General features: G+C 38.1%; 1 protein-coding gene across 1 annotated transcript in view; it reads left to right on the top strand.

The window, feature by feature from the left end:
* RAD18 (RAD18 E3 ubiquitin protein ligase) overlaps positions 1 to 26,067 on the top strand; it is a 116,852-nt gene that overhangs the window by 8,842 nt on the left and 81,943 nt on the right. Inside the window, exons 3-4 of the mRNA XM_024740676.1 lie at positions 22,583 to 22,644; positions 23,832 to 23,902. Coding sequence (XP_024596444.1) covers positions 22,583 to 22,644; positions 23,832 to 23,902 — 133 coding nt within the window. The remainder of the gene's footprint in view (positions 1 to 22,582; positions 22,645 to 23,831; positions 23,903 to 26,067) is intronic.

Here is a 26,067-nt window from a genome sequence, read left to right as displayed (position 1 = left end):
GTTAATTATTGGTAAGGCTGCATCTAGATATACTACCTCACTTTCTGTTTTTTATTTACTCATCTATTTTTTCTTCTCTTCCAGCCTTTTAAAAAAAATTGAACATTTAAAAAATATTAAATCTTTTCCACAGTTGACTTATTAGTGCTACTTCTTTGTTTTATTATTTTAGCGGCTGTTTAAAATAGGCATCTTTAAGTTATTACAGTCTCCCTTTGAACGATATTATACCGCTTGACTAGTGTAAAACTGTTACAACTGTGCACTTCTTCCTTTTTTAAATTGAAATATAGTTGATTTACAATATTATATTAGTTTCAGGTGTACAACATAGTGATTCAATATTTTTATAGATTGTACTACATTTAAAGTTATTATCAAATATTGGCTATCTTCTCTGTGCTGTACAACAGTGGTCCCCAACCTTTTTGGCACCAGGGACTGGTTTTGTGGAAGACAATTTTTCCATGGATGCGGGGGGTGGGGGATGGTTCAGGTGGCAATGTGAACGATGCGGGGTGATGGGGAGCAGCAGATGAAGCTTTGCTTGCTTGCCCGCTGCTCACCTCCTGCTCTGCAGCCTGGTTCCCTTGCTTCGGCACCCCTGCTGTACAATATATCCTTGTAGCTTACTTATTTTATAAATACATAGTAGTTTGTACTTCTCAATCCTCTACCCCTATCTTGACCCTCCCTCATTTCCTTTCCCCTCCCCCATTTCCTTTCCCCACTAGTTCTCTCTATCTGTGAGTCTGTTTCTATTTTGTTGTATTCATTTGTTTCATTTTTTAGTTTCCACATATGAGAGATAGCATATAGTATTTGTCTTTCTCTGACTTATTTCACTAAGCATAATAACCTCCAGGTACATCCATGTTGCTGCAAATGGCAAAATTTCATTCTTTATTGTGGCTGAGTAATATTCCATTGTATATGTACCACCTGTTCTATATCCATTCATCATCTTTAAGTGATAGACACTAAGTTGCTTCCATATCTTGACTGTTGTTAAATAATGCTCCTGTGAACATTGGGATGCATGTATCTTTTCAAATTAGTGTTTTTGGTTTTTTTGAGGTATATACCCAAGAGTGGAATTCCTGGATCATATGGTAGTTCTGTTTTTAGTTTTTTGAGGAACCTCCACTGTCTTCCATAGAGGTTGCACCAACTTACATTCCCCAGCAGTGTACTAGGCTTCCCTTTTCTCAACATCTTCACCAGCATTTGAAATTTGTGGTCTTTGTGTTTCCAGTCATACTGACAGGTGTGAGATGAGCTCTCATTGTGGTTTTGATTTGCATTTCTCTGATGGTGAGTGATGTTGAGCATCTTTTCACGTGGCTGTTGGCCATCTATATGTCTTCTTTGGAAAAATGTCTATTCAGGTCCTCTGCCCATTTTTTAACTGGGTTTTTTTTTTTTGACACTGAATTGTATGAGCTGTTTATATATTTTGAATATTAACTCCTATTTGGTCATATCATTTGCAAATATTTCTCCCATTCAGTAGGTTGTCTTTTTGTTTTGTTGATGGTTTCTTTTGCTGTGCAAAAGCTTTTATGTTTAATTAGGTTTCATTTGTTTATTTTTGCTTTTACTTCCTTTTTCACAGAAGACAGATCCAAAAAACTATTGCTATGATTTATGTCAAAGAGTGTTCTGCCTGTGTTTTCTTTCAGGAGGTTTATGGTTTCAGTCTTATATTTAGATCTTTTGATTTTCTTTTTGTATATCGTGTGAAGATGTTCTCATTTCATTCTTTTTCACTAACGGCCTTTATTCATTTTTATTTTTTAATAGATGTTTATTGGAGTATAATTGCTTCACAATACTGTGTTTCTGTTGCACAACAAAGCAAATCAGCCATATGCATACACACGTCCCCATATCCCTTCCCTCTTGAGCCTCCCTCCCATCCTCCCTATCCCACCCCTCTAGGTCATCGCAAAGCGAGCTGATCTCCCTGGGCTATGGTGCTGCTTCCCACCAGCCAACTATTTTACATTTGGTAGTGTGTATATGTTGATGCTACTCTCACTTCGCCCCAGCTTCGCCCTCCCACCCCATGTCCTCAAGTACGTTTTCTATGTCTACCTCTTTATTCCTGCCTTGCAACTAGGTTCATCAGTACCATTTTTTTTAGATTCCATATATTTATGTGTTAGCATACGGTATTTGTTTTTCTCTTTCTTTTTTTTTTTTGTCTTTCCATGTCTTCATCCATTCTTTTTTTTTAAAATTTAATTTAATTTATTTATTTATACAGCAGGTTCTTATTGGTTGTTTTTCTCTTTCTGACTTACTTCACTCTGTATGACAGATTCTAGGTCCATCCACCTCACTACAAATAACTCAATTTTGTTTCCTTTTATGGCTGAGTAATATTCCATTGTATATATGTGCCATGTCTTCTTTATCCATTCATCTGTCGATGGACAGTTAGGTTGGTTCCATGTCCTGGCTATTGTAAATAGTGCTGCAGTGAACATTGTGGTGCATGTCTCTTTTTGAATTATGGTTTTCTCAGGGTATATGCCCAGTAGTGGGATTCCTGGGTCATATGGTAGTTCTATTTTTAGTTTTTTAAGGAACCTCCATACTGTTCTCCATAGTGGTTGTATCAATTTACATTCCCACCAGAAGTGCAGCAGGGTTCTCTTTTCATCACATCCTCTCCAGCATTTATTGTTTGTAGATTTTTGATGATGGCCATTCTTACCGGCGTGAGGTGATACCTCATTGTAGTTTTGATTTGTATTTCTCTAATAATTAGTGATGTTGGGCATCTTTTCATGTGCCTCTTGGCCATCTGTATGTCTACCTTGGTGAAATGTCTGTTTAGGTCTTCTGCCCATTTTTTAACTGGATTGTTTGTTTTTTTGATATTGAGTTTGATGAGCTGTTTGTATATTTTGGAGGTTAATCTTTTTGTCTGTTTCATTTGCAAATATTTTCTCCCATTCTGAGGGTTGTCTTTTTGTCTTGTTTATGGTTTCCTTTGCTGTGCAAAAGCTTTTTAGTTTAATTAAGTCCCATTTGTTTATTTTTGTTTTTATTTCCATTACTCTAGGAGGTGGGTCAAAAAAGATCTTGCTGTGGTTTATGTCAAAGAGTGTTTTTCCTATGTTTTCCTCTAAGAGTTATATAGTGTCTGGTCTTACATTTAAGTCTTTAATCCATTCGGAGTTTATTTTTGTGTATGGTGTTAGGGAGTGTTCTAATTTTGTTCTTTTACATGTAGCTGTCCAGTTTTCCCAGCACCACTTACTGAAGAGGCTGTCTTTTCTCCATTGTATGTTCTTGCCTCCTTTGTCATAAATTAGGTGTCTGTATGTGCATGGGTATATCTTTGGGCATTCTATCCTGTACCATTGATCTGTATTTCTGTTTTTGTGCTAGTACTATACTGTCTTGATTACTTGTAGCTTTGTGGTATAGTTTGAAGTGGGGGAGCCTGATTCCTCCAACTCTTTTTCTTTCTCAAGGTTGCTTTGGCTATTCGGGGTCTTTTGTGTTTCCATATGAATTGTAAAATTTTTTGTTCTAATTCTGTGAAGAAATGCCGTTGGTGGTTTGATAGGGATTGCATTGAATCTGTAGATTGCTTTGGGTAGTATGGTCATTTTCACAATATTGATTCTTCCAATCCAAGAACATGGTATATTTCTCCATCTGTTTATGTCATCTTTGATTTCTTTCATCAGTGTTTTATAGTTTTCTGAGTACAAGTCTTTCACCTCCTTATTCAGGTTTATTCCTTGTATTTTATTCTTTTTGTTGTAATGGTAAATGGGAGTGTTTCCTTAATTTCTCTTTCTGATTTTTCATTGTTGGTGTGTAGAAGTGCCAGAGATTTCTGTGCATTAATTTTGTATCCTGCAGCCTTACCAAATTCATTGATTAGTTCTAATAGTTGTCTGGTGGCATCTTTAGGATTTTCTATGTATAGTATCATGTCATCTGCAAACAGTGACAGTTTTACTTCTTCCTTTCCTATTTTTATTCCTTTTATTTCTTCTTCTTCTCTGATTGCTGTGGCTAGGACTTCCAAAACTATGTTGAATAAGAGTGGCGGGAGTGGACATCCTTTTCTTGTTCCAGATCTTAGTGGAAATGCTTTCACTTTTTCACATTGAGTGTGATGTTTGCTGTGGGTTTGTCATATATGGCCTTTATCATGTTGAGGTAGGTTCCCTCTATGCCCATTTTCTGGAGAGTTTTTTTCTTAAATGGGTGTTGAATTTTGTCAAAAGCTTTTTCTGCATCTATTGAGATGATCATGTGGTTTTTATTCCTTAATTTGTTGAGGTGGTGTATCACATGGATTGATTTGCGTATATTGAAGAATCCTTGCATCCCTGGGATAAATCCCACTTGATCATGGTGTATGATCCTTTTAATGTGCTGTTGTATTCTGTTTGCTAGTATTTTGTTGAGGATTTTTGTATCTGTGTTCATCAGTGATATTGGTCTATAATTTTCTTTATTTGTGATATCTTTTTCTGGTTTTGGTATCAGGGTGATGGTGGCCTCATAGAATGAATTAGGGAGTGTTTCTTCCTCTGCAATTTTTTGGAAGAGTTTGAGAAGGATCGATGTTAGCTCTCTTCTGAATGTTTGATAGAATTCGCCTGTGAAGCCATCTGGTCCTGGACTTGTGTTTGTTGGAAGATTTTTAATTATGGTTTCAATTTCATTACTTATGATAGGTCTGTTTATATTTTCTAATTCTTCCTGGTTCAGTCTTGGAAAATTGTGCCTTTCTGATAATTTGTCCGTTTCTTTGTGGTTGTCTGTTTTATTGGCATAGAGTTGCTTGTAGTAGTTTCTTATAATCCTTTGTATTTCTGCAGTGTCAGTTATGATTCCTCCTTTTTCATTTCTAATTTTATTGATTTGTGTCCTCTCCCTTTTTTTCTTGATGAGTCTGGCTAAGGGTTTATCAATTTTGTTTTTCTTCTCAAAGAGCCAGCTTTTAGTTTTATTGATCTTTGTTATCATTTTCTTCATTTCTGTTTCATTTATTTCTGCTCTGATCTTTATGATTTCTTTCCTTCTACTGACTTTGGGATATCTTTGTTCTTCTTTCTCTAGTTGTTTTAAGTGTAGGATTAGATTGTTTATTTGAGATTTTTCTTGTTTCTTGAAGTGAGATTGTATTGCTATAAACTTCCCTCTTAGAACTGCTTTTGCTGCGTCCCGTGGGTTTTGGGTCGTCGTGTTCTCGTTATCATTTGTTTCTGTGTATTTTTTAATTTCTTCTTTGATTTCTTCAGTGATCTCTTGGTTATCTGGTAGCTCACTGTTTAGCCTCCATGTACTTGTGTTTTTACAGTTTTTTTTCTGTAATTGATAACCAGTCTTATCACGTTGTGGTCAGAAAAGATACTTGATACAGTTTCAATTTTCTTAAATTGTCCGAGGCTTGATTTGTGACCCAGGATGTGATCTATTCTGGAGAATGTTCCATGTGCACTTGAGAAGAAAGTGTATTCTGCCACTTTCAGGTGTAATGTTCTATAATTATCAATTAGATCTATCTGGCCTGTTGTGTCATTAAAGGTTGTATTTCCTTACTTATTTTCTGTTTGGATGATCTGTCCATTGTTGTAAGTGGGGTGTTAAAGTCCCCTACTATTATTGTGTTACTCTTGATTTCTCCTTTCATGGTTGTTAGCATTTGCCTTATGTATTCAGGTGCTCCTATGTTGGGTGCATAAACATGTCTAATTGTTATATTTTCTTTTTGGATTGATCCTTTGATCATTATGTAGTATCCCTCCTTATCTTTTATAACAGTCTTTATTTTAAAGTATATTTTATCTGATACGAGTATTGCTACTCCAGCTTTCATTTGATTTCCATTTGCATGGAATATCTTTTTCCATCCCTTCACTTTCAGTCTGTATGTGTTGTTAGGTCTGAAGTAGGTCTCTTGTAGACAGCATATATACGGGTCTTGTTTTTGTATCCATTCAGCCAGTCTGTCTTTTGGTTGGGACATCTAATCGATTTACATTCAAGGATATTATTGATATTTATGTTCCTATTACCATTTTCTTAATTGTTTTGGGTTTGTTTTTGTTGGTTCTTTTCTTGTGTTTCCCTCTTAGAGAAGTTTCTTTAGCATTCGTTGTAAAGCTGGTTTGGTGGTGCTGAATTCTCTTAGCTTTTGCTTGTCTGAAAAGTTTTTGACTTCTCCATCAAATCTGAATGAGATCCTTGCTGGGTAGAGTAATCTTGGTTGTAGGTTTTTCTCTTTCATCACTTTAAGTATATCCTGCCATTCCCTTCTGACCTGAAGAGTTTCCACTGAAAAATCAGTTGATAACCTTATGGGGATTCTTTTGTCTGTTATTTTTTGTTGTTCCCGTGCTGCTGTTAATATTTTTGTCTTTGAATTTAATTTTTGTTAGTTTGATTAATATTTGTCTTGGTGTGTTTTTCCTAGGGTTTATCCTGTATGGGACTCTCTGTGCTTCTTGGACTTTGCTATGTTAGGGAAGTTTTCAACTATAATCTTTTCAGATATTTTCTCAGACCGTTTCTTTTTATCTTCTTCTGGGATCTCTATAATTCGAATGTTGGTGCGTTTAGTGTTGTCCCACAGGTCTCTGAGATTGTCTTCAGTTCTTTTCATTCATTTTTTCTTTATTCTGCTTCTTGGCAGTTATTTCCACCATTTTGTCTTCTAGCTCACTTATTTGTTCTTCTGCCTCTGTTATTCTGTTATTGATTCCTTTTAGTGTATGTTTCATTTCAGTTATTGGGTTGTTCATCTCTGTTCTTTAGTTCTTCTAGATCTTTCTTAAACATTTCTTGTATTTTCTCGATCCATGCCTCCATTCTATTTCCAAGATTCTGGATCATCCTTACTATCATTACTCTAAATTCTTTTTCAGGCACATTGCCTGTTTCCTCTTCATTTATTTGGTCTTGTAGATTTTTACCTTGCTCCTTCATCTGTGACGTATTTTTTTTGCCGTCTCATTTGTTTTTCTTTAATGAGTGGGATTGTGTTCCTGTTTTACTGGTTGTTTGGCCTGAGGCTTCTAACACTGGGGTTTGTAGGCTGTTGGGTAGAGCTGGGTCTTGGTGCTGAGAGGAGGAACTCTGTGAAACGTCACTCCGATGAATATTCCCTCAGTCTGAGGTTCTCTGTTAGTCCAGTAGTTCGGACTCGGAGCTCCCACTGCAGGAGCTTCGGCCCGACCCCGGACTTGTGAACCAAGATCCTGCAAGCTGCCTGGGGCGCAAAACAAACAAACAAACAAAAACAATGATAACAAAGTAAAAAATAAAATTAGACTAGGAAACTAATGTATCTGTTAGGAAGAATATAAAAATAAAAATTTAGATGAATCAACAACAAGAATGCACAATAGTACCATAACAGTGAAAAAGAGGAGGAGGGGGAAAAAAGGGTGCGGGGGAGGCCTTGGCTGTGGAGGGCGGGGTCTAAGCAAGGGTGAGCTTTGGGCGATGGATGGGGCCAATGCTCAGGTCCCACAGGGCTGGAAAAGGCCCTGGGGGCTTTGGGGGCTGGGGCTTAGGCTCAAGGAACAGAAGGGGCCCAGGTGTGTCCCCCACCCCTGGTCTCGGAGGGCAGGGGACCTCACCTGGGAGCCCAGCAGGCTTCCTGGGCTCAAGTGGGCAGGGCAAATGCCCTCCTCTCCTTTCCTCTCCTGTTCCTCTGGTCTGTGAGGGCCCCTCCCACCTGCCTCTCCTGATCTCCCCGGTCTCCCTCCTATGCCCCCAAGGACCCACATGGCCCGGAGCGGGGTTTGGAGGGCAGGGGATTGGCCTGGGAGCTCAACAGGCTCCCTGGGTCTGAGTGGGTGGGGCAGTCGCCCTCTGCTCCTCTCCCGCTCCTCCTGGAGGGCCCTTTCTGCCTGCCTCTCCTGATCTTTCCTGCCTCAGGGGTGCTGATCCTGTCTGGCCTTCGCTTCTCCTCCTCCCTCAGTCCCCCTATGTCCTACCGGTTCACTTTGGGGTTCCTCCCATCTCCTTGGGCGTCAGAGTCCCCCACCAGTGGCTGGTGGGTGCCCTAGTTGTGGGGAGATGCTAACTCCACGTCTTCCCACACCACCACCTTGACTCTGCCTTCTAATTTCATTCTTTTACATGTAACTATCCAGTTTTTCCAGCACCACTTTTTTTGAAGATAATGTATTTTCCCCATTATATATTTTTGCCTTCTTTATCATAGATTAATTGATGATAAGTGTATGGGTTTATTTCTGGTCTCTCTTTTCTGTTCCACTGATCTATGTGTCTCTTTTTGTGCCAGTACCATGCTGTTTTGATTACTGTAGCATTGTAGTATACTCCAAGGTCAGGTAGCATGATACATCCAGCTTTGGTCATTTTTCTTAAGACTGCTTAGGCTACTTGGGGTCTTTTATGATTCCATATAAATTTTAGGATTGTTCGTTCTATTTCTGTGAAAATGCCATGGGTATACAACTGTGTGCTTCTGTTCCCCCCCTTCTGTCATCCTGTTGTTGTCTTTCCTTTTATGATGTGCACATATACTACAGACACAACACATTGTTATTATATTTGCTTTATTTATTTACTTTCTATACATTTATTTATTTATTTACTTTTGGCTGCGTTGGATCTTCGTTGCTGAGCACGGGCTTTCTCTAGTTGCAGCGAGTGGGGGCTACTCTTCATTGCGGTGTGCGGGCTTCTCATTGCGGTGGCTTCTCTTTGTTGCAGAACACAGACTCTAGGTGCGCAGCCTTCAGTAGTTGTGGCACATGGGCCCAGTAGTTGTGGCTTGTGGGCTGTAGAGCTCAGGCTCAGTAGTTGTGGCGCATGGGCTTAGTTGCTCCGCGGCATGTGGAATCTTCCCGGATCAGGGCTCAAACCTGTGTCTCCTGCATTGGCAGGCGGATTCTTAACCACTGCACCAGCAGGGAAGTCCCTGTATTTGCCTCAGACAGCTCATTATCTTTTAAGACAAATTTAAAAATGGAAAAGTAGTCTTTTCTATTTAGGCACATTTATCATTTCTTATACTCTCCTTTGTATACATCAACGTTTTCTTCTTATGTCATTTATATTTTCTCTGTTGCATTTCTTGTAGCACCAGCATGCTGCTAAAGAATTCTCTCAGCTTTTGGTTCCCTGAAAAAATTATTTCATTGCTTTTTGAAAGGTGTTTTCAGTGGGTATGCAGTTCAAATTAAAATTTTTCTCCTTTCTGAATGTCATTCTACAATTTTATGGCTTGACTAGTTTCACATGAAACCAGGTGTGTTAGGTTCTTTTTTTATAGGTTTCTGTATATGATGTGCCTTTTTTCTTCTGACTACTTTTCAGATTTTCTCTTTATTACCAGATTTTAGAAATTTGTAATGTGCTTTAGTGTGATTTACTTTGTGTTTGTACTGCTTGTGGTCCATTGAACTGCTTCAGTTTATGGGTTTATATTTGGAAAAAATTTAACACTTTTTCTTTGAGTATTTTTCTGTTTACACACCCACCTCCACACCCGAGCTCCAATTCAGATTACACTTTGTTAGACCTTTATTAACTTTATTCCACTACTTTATGTTAATCTATAGACATTGAGGCTCTGTTTTTTTTTTCTTTTCCTTTTTGGTAATCTCCCCCCACCCCCATCCTTTTTGTGCTTAATTTTGGATAATTTATATTGTTATGATTTCAAGTTTATTGATCTTTTATTCTGCACTGTCTCATCAACTGTTAGTCTCATTCAGTGAAATTTTCATTTTAGATATTGTATTGTTCCTCTAGAAATTTTACTTTTTTAGTATCTTCCATTTCTTTCCTTATTAGGTTCGTGTGTGTGTCTATTTTAATCCTTGAATATATTGAACATATTCTAATAGCTAGTTTAACCTCACTGTCTGCTAGTTCATTATCTCTGTTGTTTCTAAAACTATCTATTGATTGATTCCATCCCTCCCCCCCCAACACACACACTTCTGGTTATAGAGCACATTTTTTTTTTTTTTTGCTTCTTTGCATTTCTGGTAATTTTTGATTGGATGCTTTCCATTGTAGTTTTCACATTTTTGAGTGTTTAGATTTTGTTGTATACTTTATTGGAGTGTTGGGTTTTGTTGTGGAAGGATTCTTTTTTTGTTGTGGAAGGATCAGATTGGTTCTGTCAAGTTTTGTTTCTAAGCTTTGTCATGATGAATCTAGAGTAACCTTTTTTATAGGACTATAGTGGGGGAAGGGTGAGAAACACATAACATAAAACCTTCTCCATTAACAAGTTGGTAAGTGTATAGTATACTATAGTTAACTATATGTGCATTGTTGTACAGCATGTCTTTAGAACTTTTTCATCTTGTATGACCAGAATTCTGTACCCATTGCACAGCAGCTACCCTTTTCTCCCTCCCCCTGGCCCTGGCAACAACCATTCTATTTTCTGCTCGTATGAGTTCATTTAGATACCACATATAAATATAATCATGCAGTATTTTTCCTTCTGTGAATGGCTTATTTCACCTAGCTTAATATCCTCGAGGTTCATCCATGTTGTGGCATATGACAGAATTTCCTTCTTTTTTAAGGCTGAATAATATTCCATTTTATGTCTATAGAGAGCATATATTTTTTTAATCTGTTCATCCACTGGTGGACACTTGGGTTGCTCCCTCCTTTTGGCTCTTGTGAATAATGCTGCTATGAACACAGGAGTGCAAATATCTCTTTGAAATTCTGTTTTCACTTCTTTTTGATCAATACCCAGAAGTGGGTTGTTGGATCATATGGTAACTGTATTTTTAATTTTTTGAAATGCCTCCATACTTTTTTCCATAGTGACTGCACCATTTTACATTCCCATCAACAGTGCACAAGGGTTCTGATTTCTCCATGCCATCACCAACGCTTGTTATTTTCTTTTCTTCTTTTTCTTTTTTTTGATAGTGGCTATCCTAACAGATGATGTCATTATGGTTTTGATTTGCATTTCCAGGATGATTAGTGATGGCGACGATCTTTTCATATACCTGTTTGCCATTTGTATGTCTTTGGAGAAATGCCTTTTCAAGTTCTTTGCCCATTTTTAATCAGGTTACATGTTTTTTTGTTATTGAGTTACAGGCGTTTGTTGTATATTTTGATATTTTTGGATACTAACTCATCAGGTATATGGTTAGCAAATATTTTCTTATGTTTCATAAGTTGTTCTTTTATTCTGTTGATTGCAGAAGCTTTTTAGTTTGATGAAGTCCCACTTGTCCATTTTTGCTTTTATTGCCTGTGCTTTTGGTATCATATCCAGGAAATCATTCCTAAGACTGTTATAAGGCTTTTTCCCTTTATTTTCTCCAGGCAGCTTTATAGTTTCAAGTCTTTATTCTCTTGCAGTGGAAATCCAGTTTTCCCAGCACTATTTGTTGAAGAGACTGTCCTTTCCCCATTGTGTACTACTGGCACCCTTTTCAAGGACCATTTGACTGCCTATGTGTGGGTTTATTTCTGGGTTCTCTATTCCATTGGTGTACATTCCTGTCTTTATGCTAATACCATATTATTTTGATTACTGTAGATTTGTAATATGTTTTGAAGTCTGGAAATGTGAGACCTCTAGCTTTGCCTTTCACATTATTTTGGCTATTCAAGGTCCTTTGTGGTTCCATATAAAGTTTAGAATTGACTTACCTGTTTCTGCAAAAAATACCATTGGTATTTTGATAAGGATTGCATTGAATCTGTGGATTGCTTTTGTTAGTATGAGCATTTTAACAATGTTAAGTTATCCAGTCAGTGAACATGGAAGTGTCTTCTGCAGTTTCTCTCAGCAGTGTTTTATAGTTTTCAGTGTACTTGTCTTTTGCCGCCTTGGTTAACTTTGTTCCTAATTATGTTATTCTTTGTGATGCTATTGTAAATGTGATTGTTTTCTTAATATCTTTTCTGGATTGCTAGTTTTAGAAGTGAAACTGACTTGTGCATTTTGATCTCGTATCCATCAACTTCGCTGAATTCATTTATTAGTTCTAGCAATTTTTCTTGTGGTATCTTTAGAATTTTCTACATATAAGATTATGTCATCTGTGAACTGAGATAATTTTACTTCTTCCTTTCTGATTTGGATGTTCTCTATTTCTTTTTAACGTTTAATTGCTCTAGGTAGCACTTCAAGTACTATTTTGAATAGAAGTGGCAAGAGTGGGCATTGTTGCCATGCTTCTGATCTTAATGGAAATCTTTGGGTATGATATTAGCTGTGTGCTTTTCATAATGGCTTTTATTATGTTGAGGTAATTTCCTTCTAATTTTGTTGAGTTTTTTTTTTTATCATGTAAGGGGGTTGAATTTTGTCAGATGCTTTTTCTGCATCTATTGTGAGATGATCATATGATTTTTATCCTTGTTCTGTTAGTGGTGTAGCACATTGATTTTTGTATGTCAACCTATCCTTGCATACCAGGAATGAATCCCACTGGGTCATGGTGATGATGCTTTTTAATGTGTGGTTGAATTCAGTTTGCTAATATTTATTGATGATTTTTCATCAGGGATTTTGGTCTGTAGTTTTCTTGTAATGTCTTTGGTATCAGAATAATGCTTGCCTCATAAAATAAGTTTGGAAGTGTTTCCTTCTCAATTTTTATGAAATGTTTGAGAAAGATTGGTGTTAATTCTTTTAATGTTTGGTAGAATTCTGCGGTGAAGCCATCTGGTTGTAGGCTTTTCTTTGTTGGGAGATTTTTGATTACTGGTTCAGTCTATGCACTAGTTTCAAGTCAGTTCGTATTTTCTATTTCTTCATGAATCAGTCTTGGTACGTTCAACTTGTTGGTATATATTGTTCACACTAGTCTCTTTTAACTCTTTTTATTTCTGTGGCATCAGTTTTAATGTCTCCTCTATCATTTCTGATTTTATTTACTTGAGTCTTCATTTTTTCTTAGTCTGGTTAAGGGTTTGTCAGCTTTGTCAGTCTTTTCAGGAACCAACTCTTAATTCCATTGATTTTTTTTTTTTCCTATTCTCTTTTGTTTATTTCTGCTCTAATCTTTACTATTTCCTTTCTTTCAGTAACTTTGGGCTTAGTTAGTTCTTTCTCTAGTTCCTTGGTATGTAAAGTTAGGTTTTTATTTGAGATTTTTTTTTCTTGTTCTTAGTGTAGCCATTTACTTCTATAAACCTCCCTCTCAGTGGTGCTTTTGCAGCATCCCTTAAGTTTTGGTGTGTTGTGATTTCACTTTTTAAAACATTTTCTGATTTCCCTTTTCATTTCTTCTTTGACCTATTGCCTGTTCGGGAGTGTGTTAATTTCCACATATTTGTGAATTTTCCATTTTTTTCTTCTGCTGTTGATTTCTAGTTTCATTCTGTTATGGTCAGAAAAGATACTTGATGTGATTATTTTCTGACTCAACATGTAATCTCTCCTGGACAGTGGTCTGTGTGCACTTGAAAAGAATGTGTGCTCTGCTGATGTTCTGTATATGTCTGTTAGATGCCTTTGGTCTATTGTATTGTTTAAATTCTCTGTTTCCTTATTGATCTTCTGTCCTATCCATCATTGAAAGTTGAGGCATTGAAACCTTCTACTATTATTGTTTTGCTATGTGTTTCTCTAGTTCTGTTGGTGTTTGCTTTGTGTGTTTGGGTGCTCTTTTATGGTGTCCTATAAGTCCCTTAGGCTTCTTCTTTCTTTTTCCTTTTTGTGCCTATGAATGAATAATTTCAAACGACTTGTCTCTAAGTGCATTGATTCTTCTGCTTGATCAAGTCCACTGCTGAGCTCTTCAGGTAAATTTTTCATTTCAGTTTCAAGTATCCCCTGCTTTTCAAAAGTTTGCTTTATAACACTTCCCTTTTATGAAAGACCTACATTAGGACCAATTTCCATTAACCAAAAGAAATCTGAAGAGGATTTTCACTTTTACAAAAAAAAGGCAAAAGGTGAAAATAGCCTTCAGTATTTTTTTGAATGAACTGTAATTGAAGTGGTGTGCACCCTGAACAGCGCGAGTGGCACCCCTGGCAACTACACTCAGCATCACGGCATCAAGCCGCCATGGCTTTGAACTGTGTCTGTGAGTATCTGTGTTTCATCTTGCTTTATTTTGTGCATCTTCACTTTTTCACTTTATGCCATTTTGGCTTATGAAAGTTTTCACAGGACCAGTCAACTTTCAGATGGTGGGGGAAACCTGTATTATATTCTTCATCTCCAGAATTTCTGTTTGGTTCTCTTTTGTGTTTTATGTCTGTGCTGATACTTTCGTTTTGTTCATGCATCATTTTCCTTAGTTCGTTGAGCATCTTTATGATGGTTATTTAAAATTTTTTGTCAGGTAATTCATACACATCTGTTTTTTTAGGATTAGTTTCTGGAGATGGGCCATGTTTTCCTGTTTCTTTGTATGCCTTGTTACTCTGTTGGGATCCATGCATTTGAAAAAACAGTCACCTTGTACAGGATTTACAGACAAGCTTCATATAGGGAAAGCCAGATGTTCCTGCACTAACTCACCAGCCAGCCCAGCTAGAGATTCTGGGGACCTCTTAAACCTTTTCTGTGGATGGATCTTCTCTAGACTTATGAGTATAGTTAGAGATGTTTTGCTGGTTTCTTTTTTCATTACTGTGTAATCTTTTGCTGCTTCTTGTATCTGTGGTACTTCAGAGTATTTGGAATTGCAGCAAACTGCCCAGCTCTTTTTTGTTCCTAGCAGCCCCCAGGCACTAGAGTATGCCAGGTCCCATCAGAACTCCAAGTCAGGCAAGGTAGAAGCAGTCCCTGGGGCAGCCCCTTGGAAAGCTGAAATACTGGTTGCATCCTTCTGTCTTCTCTTTCTCTCCAAATGAGAAGCCACTGAGTTATATCGGCCTGCATCTGTATTGTGGGTCCTCTGGAGCAGTGCCCCAGCTCTTTTCTGTTCTCATTAGTCTCCAGGCATTTAGAGTATGACAGGTCTCTTCAGTACTGTGAATTGGGTGAGATAGACACAAGTCCCTTGGGCAGCCCCCTGAAAAGCTGGAACGTTGGATGCACGTTCTTCCCCAAGAGAAGCTGAGAGGTGGGAATTTCTCCTGCTCGCTCCCAGGGGAGGGGTAATGGTGAATGAGTGACTACTCGTGCAAACCGTCACCTTTGTTCTCAGCCACTCCAACCTGGTCCCCTTTCTTGTCAGTGATTAGATTCAGGCAAGATGGAAACCAGTCCCTGGGGCAGCCGCATGAAAAGGCTGAACATTTCATATGTGTTTCAGTCTTCTCTTGCTCCCTCCCCCGGAGTACGGAGTGTCTTTCTGATTATGTGGTGCTGAGCCAGGGGTAGGAACTCTGGCAAGTGAGGGCCACAAGTTTTCTACTGGCTTTGATGTGGCTGGTTTTGTGCTTGCCTTGGGGTATAGGAGCATCTTAACTAGTACCTGGATTTCTCACAAAGGGAATTGGTTTATGTATTGTTGTTGATTTGTGTTTCCATGGGAAAAGTTAGGGTCTGGCTTCCTGTTCTGCCATCTTGCTGACATCACCCCACTCTCTATGGCTAATTTATTCATATACTAAGGTATGACGTTCTGGGGTGTCTACTCAATGCCCATGCATTTAGTGAGGTTCCTCCAACCTGCCTGCTAGGAATTTCATGAACTCTTGGCGCTTTGTTACCTCTCCAGTTATTGTTCTTTCCCTGGAAGTTGATCTTTGTTTGGCCTTATGGATTTTCACGCCCGTGTATGTGCAGATTTGCCTTCAGTCAGAATCGAATGGATTTGTATTCATATTTCTGGAGGTCTTTCTGTATGTAGCATCTTTCTTTCTGGTACTCTGCCCTACAAATTCTAGCTACCTGGATTGCCCTGAACTCTGATCTTTGTTTCTTTCTTTTTTTTTTTTTTTTTAAACATCTTTATTGGGGTATAATTGCTTTACAATGGTGTGTTAGTTTCTGCTTTATAACAAAGTGAATCAGTTATACATATACATATGTTCCCATATGTCTTCCCTCTTGCGTCTCCCTCCCTCCCACTCTCCCTATCCCACCCCTGATCTTTGTTTCTTCAACTAGCAAGACTGTTGGGCTTTTGGCTTTCCTCCCTGCACTGTGGTGCAAAGTCTGAAAATTTAGAAAGAGTTGTTCTATATTTTCCCCTGGTATTTTAGTTGTTTACAGAAGGAGGGTAATTCTGGATATTGGTTACTTTCTCATGGACAGAGATGGAAGTCTACTCTATATATTTTAATTATGTCATTTTAGGGAAGAAAGACTTGACTTTTTATGAAATCAGTGAACTCAGCTGAAAAATTAACCTTTACTTCCATTCTTTTTTTTTTTCATGTTTCTTTGTCACATACAGTTGTCACTGATGTCATTCTTTATCTAAGAGGAATTCAGTGGAGAATACTTCCAATAATGATAATTCATTTTATGAGCACTTATTTTTCATACTCTACCTGTCATGATTCAATAGGCATTTTCTACTAATCATCAGTTGTCACAGGTTCCCTCAAGACTAAAAGCTGCTCTGGGTCTGTAATTGTTTTAATGACACAAAAGCCCCCAGAGCTTAGTAGAAGCCAGACTTAGCTATCGTGTTCTGCTATCATCCTGGATTGACTAGAATTGGTGACCCAGAATCCTAGCCACTTTGCTGTTCCTTTCCTTAAACATTTCAGGACTTGTCATTTAAAATTCTTTATTCGGTTTTCCTATGTTAGCTTTTTGGGTGTAGGTAATGACTGCATTTGCATATCTGCTGCTCTTAAGGTTTGAGTGGGGTGTAGTGGCAGAATGCAGGACAGTTAAATTGATCCAAATTCATGCTATTAAAGAGTACATTTTGGGGGAGAGGGCCTGGACTTAACTCCAATCCATAAAACACCATTAAGTGAGAATGTTCTCACTAATAGATCCATCTGCTTAAGTGCCAATTTACTTTGCACTTGAAGTTTTTCTGACTTGATAATTGAAGATGCTCAAAATATTTACTGCTAGGTGAAATCATTGGCTTTTAGGCACTGTTAAATTACCACGATTTTAAAGTTGGACCAGCAGTCATTTTTCTTTTTCTTTTGTGGATTTTTGACTCACAAAATTATTTGAGGCTTGTGTTGTAATAAAAAGCAATTTAGGGCTTCCCTGGTAGCACAGTGGTTAAGAATCCACCTGCCAATGCAGGGGACATGGGTTCGAGCCCTGGTCTGGGAAGATCCCACATGCTGTGGAGCAGCTAAGCCCGTGTGCCCCAACTACTGAGCCTACGTGCCTAGAGCCTGTGCTCCACAACTAGAGAAGCCACCGCAATGAGAAGCCCATGCACCGCAATGAAGAGTAGACCCCGCTCCCCACAACTAGAGAAAGCCCATGCACAGCAACGAAGACCCAACACAGCCATAAAAAAGCAATTTAATTTTACTAAAAAAAAAAGTGAAATGTTCTGTTTACTGACTTTTTCTAAATTAAGAGGCAATGTAAGATGCTTTTAGGCAAATAGTCAGTATTCTTCTTCTTTATCATTCTTATGAGGCAGCACTGTGAAGCAAGACGGGAGAAAAGAGATAGTTACACATACAGAAGGGACATACAGTTATGCAGGACTGCCCTTATGGAGATGCTGGAGTGCTGGTTGTTTGTTGGAGGGATGTTATTCTCTTATCAGCTAACTGGTCACTTAACACTGGACTTAGAGGCAGAGGTCAGCTTTCTCAGCTTTGAAAGGATCCTTCGAAAGCATCTCCTATACCTTTCAAACTTGGAACTGGATTTTCTTTTTTTTTGTGGTACGCGGGCCTGTCACTGTTGTGGCCTCTCCCGTTGCGGAGCACAGGCTCCAGACACGCAGGCTCAGTGGCCATGGCTCACGGGCCCAGCCGCTCAGCGGCATGTGGGATCTTCCCGGACCGCGGCACGAACCCACGTGCCCTGCATCGGCAGGCGGACTCTCAACCACTTCGCCACCAGGGAAGCCCTGGATTTTCTTTTTTTAATTGGACACTTTAGAATTATTTTTGACATGGTTCATTTTCTCATAAAATCCTTAAGATCACATGCAAAATGGATTGGTTTAAGTTTTAGAAACTTGCTTTTTACTGTCAGGATGCTATGCTCTTCTGATATATGAAAGCCAGCAGATGGCTGCATCCTGTTTGAGATTAGAAATACCTCCTTCCCCAGGCTTGCTTGCCTCTTTGAAACTACCCTTTATTTCATTGTTTTATTCTTCCCTCCCCCACCCTATACACATGGCTCATTGTTGGGCTTTTGGGTGGAAAAACAAACTTCACAGGTGATTTAAATAAAGCCAGCTAGGAACACACGGTTCAAAGTTGTTCAACTGCTCTACTTTGATTGAAATATCATGGTTGCTCACTAGAGAATAAATTATGCTGGTCTGCAGTTCACCAGTACATATTTGGTAGTAGACTGGTAAGTTGAAATTAAGCCAAGGGCTTGATCCACTTTGGACTAGTGTCTGGTTCTCCATGTTTGGACAGAAAACACGTATAAGATTATGCAGAAGAGAAAGCAGTAGCCTCATTTTACATACTCTGATACAGGTGATCCTATTAATTAAGTACATATTGGTATTACATAGGTATATATAATAAGTGCTTCTTAGAAGCAAATCATAAATATTTTAAATAATTAATTAGAAATATGTTAAAAGCTCGGGCTCCGATACATGCCTTTGCCACCTATTAATTCCATAATCTTGGGCAAGTTGGTTAAGCTGTATGCTGCATTTTCCTTCTTGTAAAATGGGACTGATAGTACCGACCTCAGGGTTGCTGTACGGATTGAAAGTGTTAATACGGCTAACATGCTTAAAACAGAGCACAGTAAGTACTCAGTGTTATGTTAAATCGAATGAAATTGCCAATATTTGTCCTTTCTTGACTTACCAAAAGTTTCATATGGTTCAAGCTAGTACAAAAGCATATTAATTAAAAAAGTAATTGTTGTTCAATCAGAATCACATATCATGGATGTGATTTACTGATCAAAATCCGTTGGATTTCTCTTGAAGACTGGGGATAGAGCCTGGCAACTAAACTAAAGCCAACAATAATCTCTGCAGGTGACTCAGATGAGCAGCCAGGTTTGGGAATTCTTGACTTACAGTATCACTCAGGAGAGTTTATATACTGTGGAGAGAATAACATTGATAGTCAAGAGAATGAGTCTAGAGAGGAATTTTGCCTCAGGATGAATCATATTTCAGGTCTCATCCGCATCTGGTTTAGGTGATATTTAGATGAGAGTTTGGACTTCAGACTTTAGAGTTGATGTTGGGATGAATTACGACTTTTGGGATTGGTGGGATGGGGAGAATGTGTTTTGCACGTGAGAAGGACATGGATTTTGGGGGTAAGGGGTGAAATGCTATGGACTGAAGTGTGTTCCCCCCCACCCCAGAATTCATAAGCCCTCAGCCCCAGTTTGATGGTATTTGGAGGTGGTGCCTTTGGGAGATGCCCCTGATAGTGGGATTAGTGCCCTTATAAGAAGAGATATAGAAAAATTTAAAAAAAGAAGAGCTGTAGAAAGCTTGTTCTTTCTTCTCTGGCCATAACAGGACACAGTGAGTAGGCAGCTGTTTATAAGCCAGGAAGAGAGTCCTCACCACAAACCTGTGATACTGGCACCTTGATCTTGAACTTCTAGCTTCCAGAACTGTGAGAAAAGAAATTCCTGTTGTTTAAGCAACCAGTCTGTGGTATTTTTTACGGCAGGCAGAGTAAGACACCTAATTCCTCCCTCCAGTCCTTTGTATCACTGCTGTCATTCATTTTACTTACATGTAAGCATATGTATATTTACATAAGCATAAATAATCTAATTTGCTGCTATTATTATTTTGAACAAACTATTGTCTGTTACATCAATTAAGAATAAGAAAAAAAGGTTTTAATTTTACCTGTACTTATTCCTTCTGGAATTGCTCTTCTTTTCTGTATGTGGATCCAAGTGTCTGGCTTATATTATTTTTCTTTTCTCTGAAGAACTTCTTTTTTTAACGTTTCTGGCAATGTCAGTCTACTGGGAGCACATTTCCTTAATTATTGTTTGTCTGAGAAAGTCTTTTATTTCTCTTTCACTTTTGAGGGATCATTTTGCAGAATATAAAATTCTAGGTTGGTGGATTTTTTCTCTCTTGCTTGCATGGTTTCTGAGAAATCAGATTTAATTCTTACCTTTGCTCATCTGTAAGTAAGGTGTTTTTTCCCCTCTGGCTTTTTCCAAGATTTTTTCTTTATTTTTGATTTTCCACAGTTTGAATGTGATATACCAAGTTGTGGGGTTTTTGGCATTTTTCCTTCTTGGTGTTCTTTTAGCTGCTTGGATCTGTGGTTTGGTGTCTGACAATCTGAGGGAAATTCTCAGTCATTAATGCTTCAAATATTTCTTGCTTTCTTTCTCTTTTTCTTCTGTTTCTGGTATTGTTATTACGTGTATGTTACACCTTTTATGGTTGTCCTGCTAAAAAATGTTCTTGAATATTGTTCTGTGGGGTTTTTTTTTTCCAATCTTTTTTCTTTTTGCTTTATAGCTTTGGAAGATTTTATTGAGATATCCTCAAGTGCAGTGATTTTTTTTTTCCCTCAGCTGTGTCCTGTCTACTAATGAGAACATGAAAGACATTTTTCATTTCTTCTACAGTTTCTCATCTTAGCATTTCTTTTTTTGATTCTTCCTTAGAATTTTCACCTCTCTGTATACATTACCCATTTCTTCTTGCATGTTGTCTACTTTGTCCAGTAGAGCCCTTAGCATCTTAATCATAGTTGTTTTAAGTTTCTGGTCTGATAATTCCAACATTCCTGCCATATCTAACTATGCTAATGATGCCTGCAGTTTCTTCAAACTGTGTTTTTTGCCTTTTAGTATGCCTTATAATTTTTTCCTAATAGTGGGACATGATGTACTGGGTAAAAGCAAGTGTAGTAAATAGGCCTGTACTAATGTGTCATGAGATTGGTGGGGGCTGGGTAGTGTTCTATATTCCTACAATTAGGTCTGTCTCTTAGTGAGCCTGTGCCCTGGACTGTGAACTTCACAAGTGGTTCTCAATTTTTTACCCCCTTAGGTGGGACAGGATGGCTAGAGGTAGCTGAAGTTGGTTATTTCCCATCCCCCAGGTTAGCTGGGCTCTGGTAATAGCCCAATAGAATAGGCTCCAGTAAAACCTTTTCTCTTGAAGTTAGGCCTTGTTAAGAAGAACAGAGTGCTCTTGTGTATTTCAAAGTGATTTACTTTTCCTCCTCTCCCTGCAGAAGAACTAGGGAATTTTTTTCTTATAGTCACTGTGAGAACCTGGTAGAACCCTTGGAGCAAAAACTCACATAACTGTCAGGCCTCCCCTCCCCAATGTCTGGGTCCCCATTGAGTTTTTAACTCTCAGACTTGTCCACACTGAGCCTCCAGCAATTGGTCAATTACAGTTCAGATTTTCCTATGCCAACAGTGGTTCCAGCAGAACCTCTTTCTCTGGTTCCCATGGAAGTTTCTGCTCTGGTACGTTGTATTTCTTTGTATCCATCCTGTCTGTCTCTTCAGTTTTGGAGGCAGCAGTTTACCTCATAAGGTCACTTCTCTGATGGATCTCGGGAGGATTATTGATTTTTTAGTTTGTTCAGCTTTTTACGGGTTATTAGAGGGAGTGATGACTTCCAAGCTCCTTACGTGCCAAACTGGAAGTCCTCGTTTATTTTTCTTTGCTTCCCCAAAGAACTTTACTTGTTGCCTGATGTTTCTTTTTCATAATGTGTTTCATTGTTCCTGGGTGCTCTTACTGAGGCTGGCATGACTTGTTCACTTCCAGGATGTCTGTACCCGAAATCCTACTGCCTCCTTCTCCTTAACTAAACTGAATCCTTTAATGAGGCCCCTTCACTAAGGTGAATTTGTGCCAATAGCAAATGGTACCAGTAAGGTACCATTGTATTAGTCACATTTGGGGAGATCATTTTATGCTGCTTTGGGTGTGAAGAATTAGTTCATGCCAATTTCCACTTAAATTGTTAAGACTTAATTCATTGTCCTTAATACACTGAATTGTACTGTAATTACCTCACGCTTTTTTAACTCCTTGAGGTCAAGAATCTTCCCTCTTTCCTTAGTGTCTGCCACAAAAGTATTTGTAAAGTGTGGGATGAAGGGTATCATTTACAGAGTTAGGATGTAGAAATCCCTAATTTGATAATCCAGGTATATATTATTTCTTAACACATGTATAGATCTTATTTCAAAATTTATATTTTAGAATGTTAGGCAGTGGAGATATCTGACATGTTTATACAAATTCATCCTAGGTCTTACGTGTATGTTTCCTTCATTTTACAGATGGAAGATACAGAGAGTGATACATGTTGCTTATAGAGTTGTGATATGCTAGGGACTCAATTATTATTATTTGATATGTTTCCCTTTTCTAAAAATGCTATTTAATCATATTTGCAAATGTGTAGAGATAGAGTAGAGGTACTGGAATTTTGAGATTATAATGATATACCTTAGATGATGGAAATATTCTAGGGTTTAAGTCAGGTTTTGTTAGAAGTCAGAATCCAGTAGTCTTATACAGCTTAAGTAATTTATTATGTTGCATTTGTGTTTTTGCAGACTGTTCTCTTTGTATAAGAAAATTTCTGTCCTATAAAACACAATGTCCAACTTGCTGTGTGGTGAGTTTTTCTTTTCTTTTTTTTCTTTAAACTAAGTGGTGCAGATATTTCTGCTTCATGTATACACAAAAGCCCAGGGAAGATGTATAATTATTGAATTAAGCTATATCAAAGACAGTTTCAGAAAGGACTTATAAAATACATATATGGAGAACTGGGCTTTGTCCAACTTTTCATAAAGATTTCTGATAACCTACATGTATTTTAGGAAGAAAAAACTAATTTTAAGATCAGGACATAGCACACTTTTAATTCTTATGAACTGTGTTTTTATGGCTCCTCACTTTTTATAATTTCTCAACTTGGGTAGAAAATCTGATGGTAGGATCATTTATTTGCAAAGGATTGATGTTTAAGTATTTGTGCAGAAGGCAAAGATTCAGCTTAACTGGCCCCTTAACCTTTTTCCCAAACCAGGCCTTCAGGGAAAACACCAAGAAACTTGTTAAAAGTTTCTGAAGCATTTTATGTAGTGGAAATAGGTGAAAAGGTATGTAAAAAGGGAAGGTAAACATAAGTAGGAATAAAGAAAGAAGGAAAAGAGATAGTAAGGTCTGATAGAAAGGACACTGGGGCTAATTAAAGGGTTTGGGTTCTAGTTCCGTGCCTCTGGTAGGTGCATCGTGTCAGGATGTCACTGAACTTGTTTGGCTCCCAAGTCTAAGCTCTTTCCAACTAGGGATGCTGCTGTCATCAAGATGGTATCATCACAGAGATAAAGTGTATGCCGTTTACGCTAGATAGCTACTGGGTTTATCGTTTTCCTCTTGCAGTCTTGAACACCAATCTTGTTTTTAAAGTCTCTTTGATCACCTAAGGCTCCTGTGTTATTACTTTAAAAGAGCATCTCTGTTCTGCTTTTCAGGAGACATTTTTGGGAAAGCTGAGTGCTGGCATTTTGAAGAAGGATTCTTGCTCATACTAGGTTTTATCTTAGTACAGAGTACATATGTTTTTACCAGATGCTTTGGAGAGTTTTTAAACAGACTTCCAGTCAGCAGATAGTGATTCACTGTTTTAAAATTCCGTGTTAGTATGAGATGAATGAACTTTATTTTGAGGTTTTCCTGGAAGACTTAGTGGGATGGGGAATCTCAGGAGGATGAGACATACGTTTTCAAAAACAAGATTATGACAAGTTAATTATTGTTTCTGACCTTTTTCTATCTGTTGTTTTTCTTTTCCAGACAGTCACAGAGCCGGACCTGAAAAATAACCGCGTATTAGATGAACTGGTAAAAAGCTTGAATTTTGCACGGTATGATTTTCTTTTGTGACTAATCCCTAACTGCTTTTGCCTTTTATATGTGTCCGTCCCTTTACTCTGTGCACTTTTCGGGATTAGGGAATGCAGGGCTGCATATTTGGGGGTAAAAGAAGGGATGCAACAACAGTCATTAATCACATACGGACAATCTAATCATAATAGGATTTTCTTCCTTTACCAAACAGAAAGTCTCCTGTTATGAAAAACAAGAGTTAAAATGTAGATTTGGGCACTTACTTTTGAGTATTTCAGAAATACTTCAGCTTTATCTTTTATTTTCCCTGCCCCAGCATTAGAATCAACCATTTTCCCAAGGAGCCCTGGGTCCTTTTATTGGAGAATGGCATTTAGAAATCAGGATCTGGAGCTGGGTATGCTCATTGTTAACTGGGGTGTCATTGCTTCTAAACCCTCTCAGTGGACAGAGCTGGGTAGCATATGCATGTGTATGTGTACACACATATATGTATAATAGTTTCTGTGTCATATATTAATCCATTAATTCTTAATCCAATTTGCTCAGCATGTATAAAATGATGTGTAACATGAAATGTGTAATCGCTGGTGCTTTATAAAGTGTAGCTTTACTTCTTTACTGTCAAATGTATGGTGGTGATAGTCATTGCTCACCAAGAGGGATTTAAAAAGGCATGTATTATCAGACAATATCTTGAATTATTTTTAGTTTTAATCATGCAAGCCAAGCAGGAGTTTTTGGAGTTTTTATTAGGAACATATTGTGTTTAGTTAATGGTTAGGTGCCCACATACTTAAGTACATGAATTCCAAGCTTGTTGGGACATTCTTGGAGGTTCATCACATTACTTCTAAAAATGTAAAGAGATTTCTTCCAGTAGAATTGCACATTTTTTCATTGGTTTGCATACTAAAAACGATCAGATTTAGTACTCTGAACTCGCCTAGTAAGGCATTTTAGAAATCAGCTGGTTGGTTATTTCCCTAGGCAGAGTCATAAGAAGGTGGTGTACTTTCCTAGATTAAGACACTCTGAGATTCTCTGGTGCTCATAATTAAAGTGATTGCTTTTCTTATTTTAAAGTCCTTCACCAGTTAGATATTGAAGTTGGTAGGAAAAGATGGAGACATGTATTTAAAAAGGAATTGATCGGCTGTTTGCTTTTCTCTGAGGCAGCAAAATTGTATCTCATAGCTTATTTTTTCCTCAGCTGGTATTGAAAGCATAACAGCCTCCCTGCTAGGAAAAAGGGAGTGTTAGGAAGAACTGCATCTGTTTGTTGAAGATAAATGATCAGCATCTTTGAGTTCATAGACCCTTTGATAACTTAAAGGGAGGCCTTGGAATGATTGCGCTCTCTCCTTCTCTCCTCCCTCCCCAAAGAAATAGGCTATTTAAATATTCTTTGTAGTGGGTGTGGCGGGGTAGGAAGCATTCTTTGTAGATTTGGGACAGATTTTATCATTTGTTTCTCCCTCTGTTTGCCTTCTTGGAATTGCTTTATGGGGAACATTTCTTGGACATTCGTCATATCTAGAGTGCTGTTGGTACTTCATTTGCAAAATTAGTAGGGTTGAAATTCAACGTAATCGGTTTCATTACTTGTTTGAAATTTGGTTTAGATCAGTGAGGGAGGAAGTTTAATTTTATGAGTAAAATGTAAGTTATTTATATTGTTTATTGATTTTATTTCTTCCTGTGCTTCCCATCTGTCATTGCCATTTTATGATATTATGATTTTTAAAAATTTAATATTCTAAACTGAATAACAAAAGAGTTTTGGAAATAATTCCAGAGGTTTTCAGGCACAAGGCTGACATGTGGATCTTACATTTTCTTCTAACTTTTGGCCTTTATTTTCAGGAAACAAGTGTTTTGTGTTCTTTTTTCCCTTGACTTTTTTTTTTGCGGGTTACGCGGGCCTCTCACTGCTGTGGCCTCTCCCGCCACAGAGCAACAGGCTCCGGATGCGCAGGCCCAGCGGCCACGGCCCACGGGCGCAGCCGCTCCGCGGCATGTGGGACCCTCCCGAACCAGGGCACGCACCCGCGTCCCCTGCATCGGCAGGCGGACTCTCAACCACTGCGCTACCAGGGAAGCCCCCCTTGACTCATTTTTATTTAAAATAATGTTCTTAAGAAACTGTTGTATTGAACAAAATTTATTTAGAATATTGTTC

This window comes from Neophocaena asiaeorientalis, unplaced genomic scaffold (assembly GCF_003031525.2).
Source record: "Neophocaena asiaeorientalis asiaeorientalis breed wild unplaced genomic scaffold, Neophocaena_asiaeorientalis_V1.1 scaffold325, whole genome shotgun sequence".
Taxonomy (NCBI): domain Eukaryota; kingdom Metazoa; phylum Chordata; class Mammalia; order Artiodactyla; family Phocoenidae; genus Neophocaena; species Neophocaena asiaeorientalis.
The sequence above is the reverse complement of the archived record's forward strand: the minus strand, read 5'-3'. Positions and strand labels throughout refer to the sequence as shown.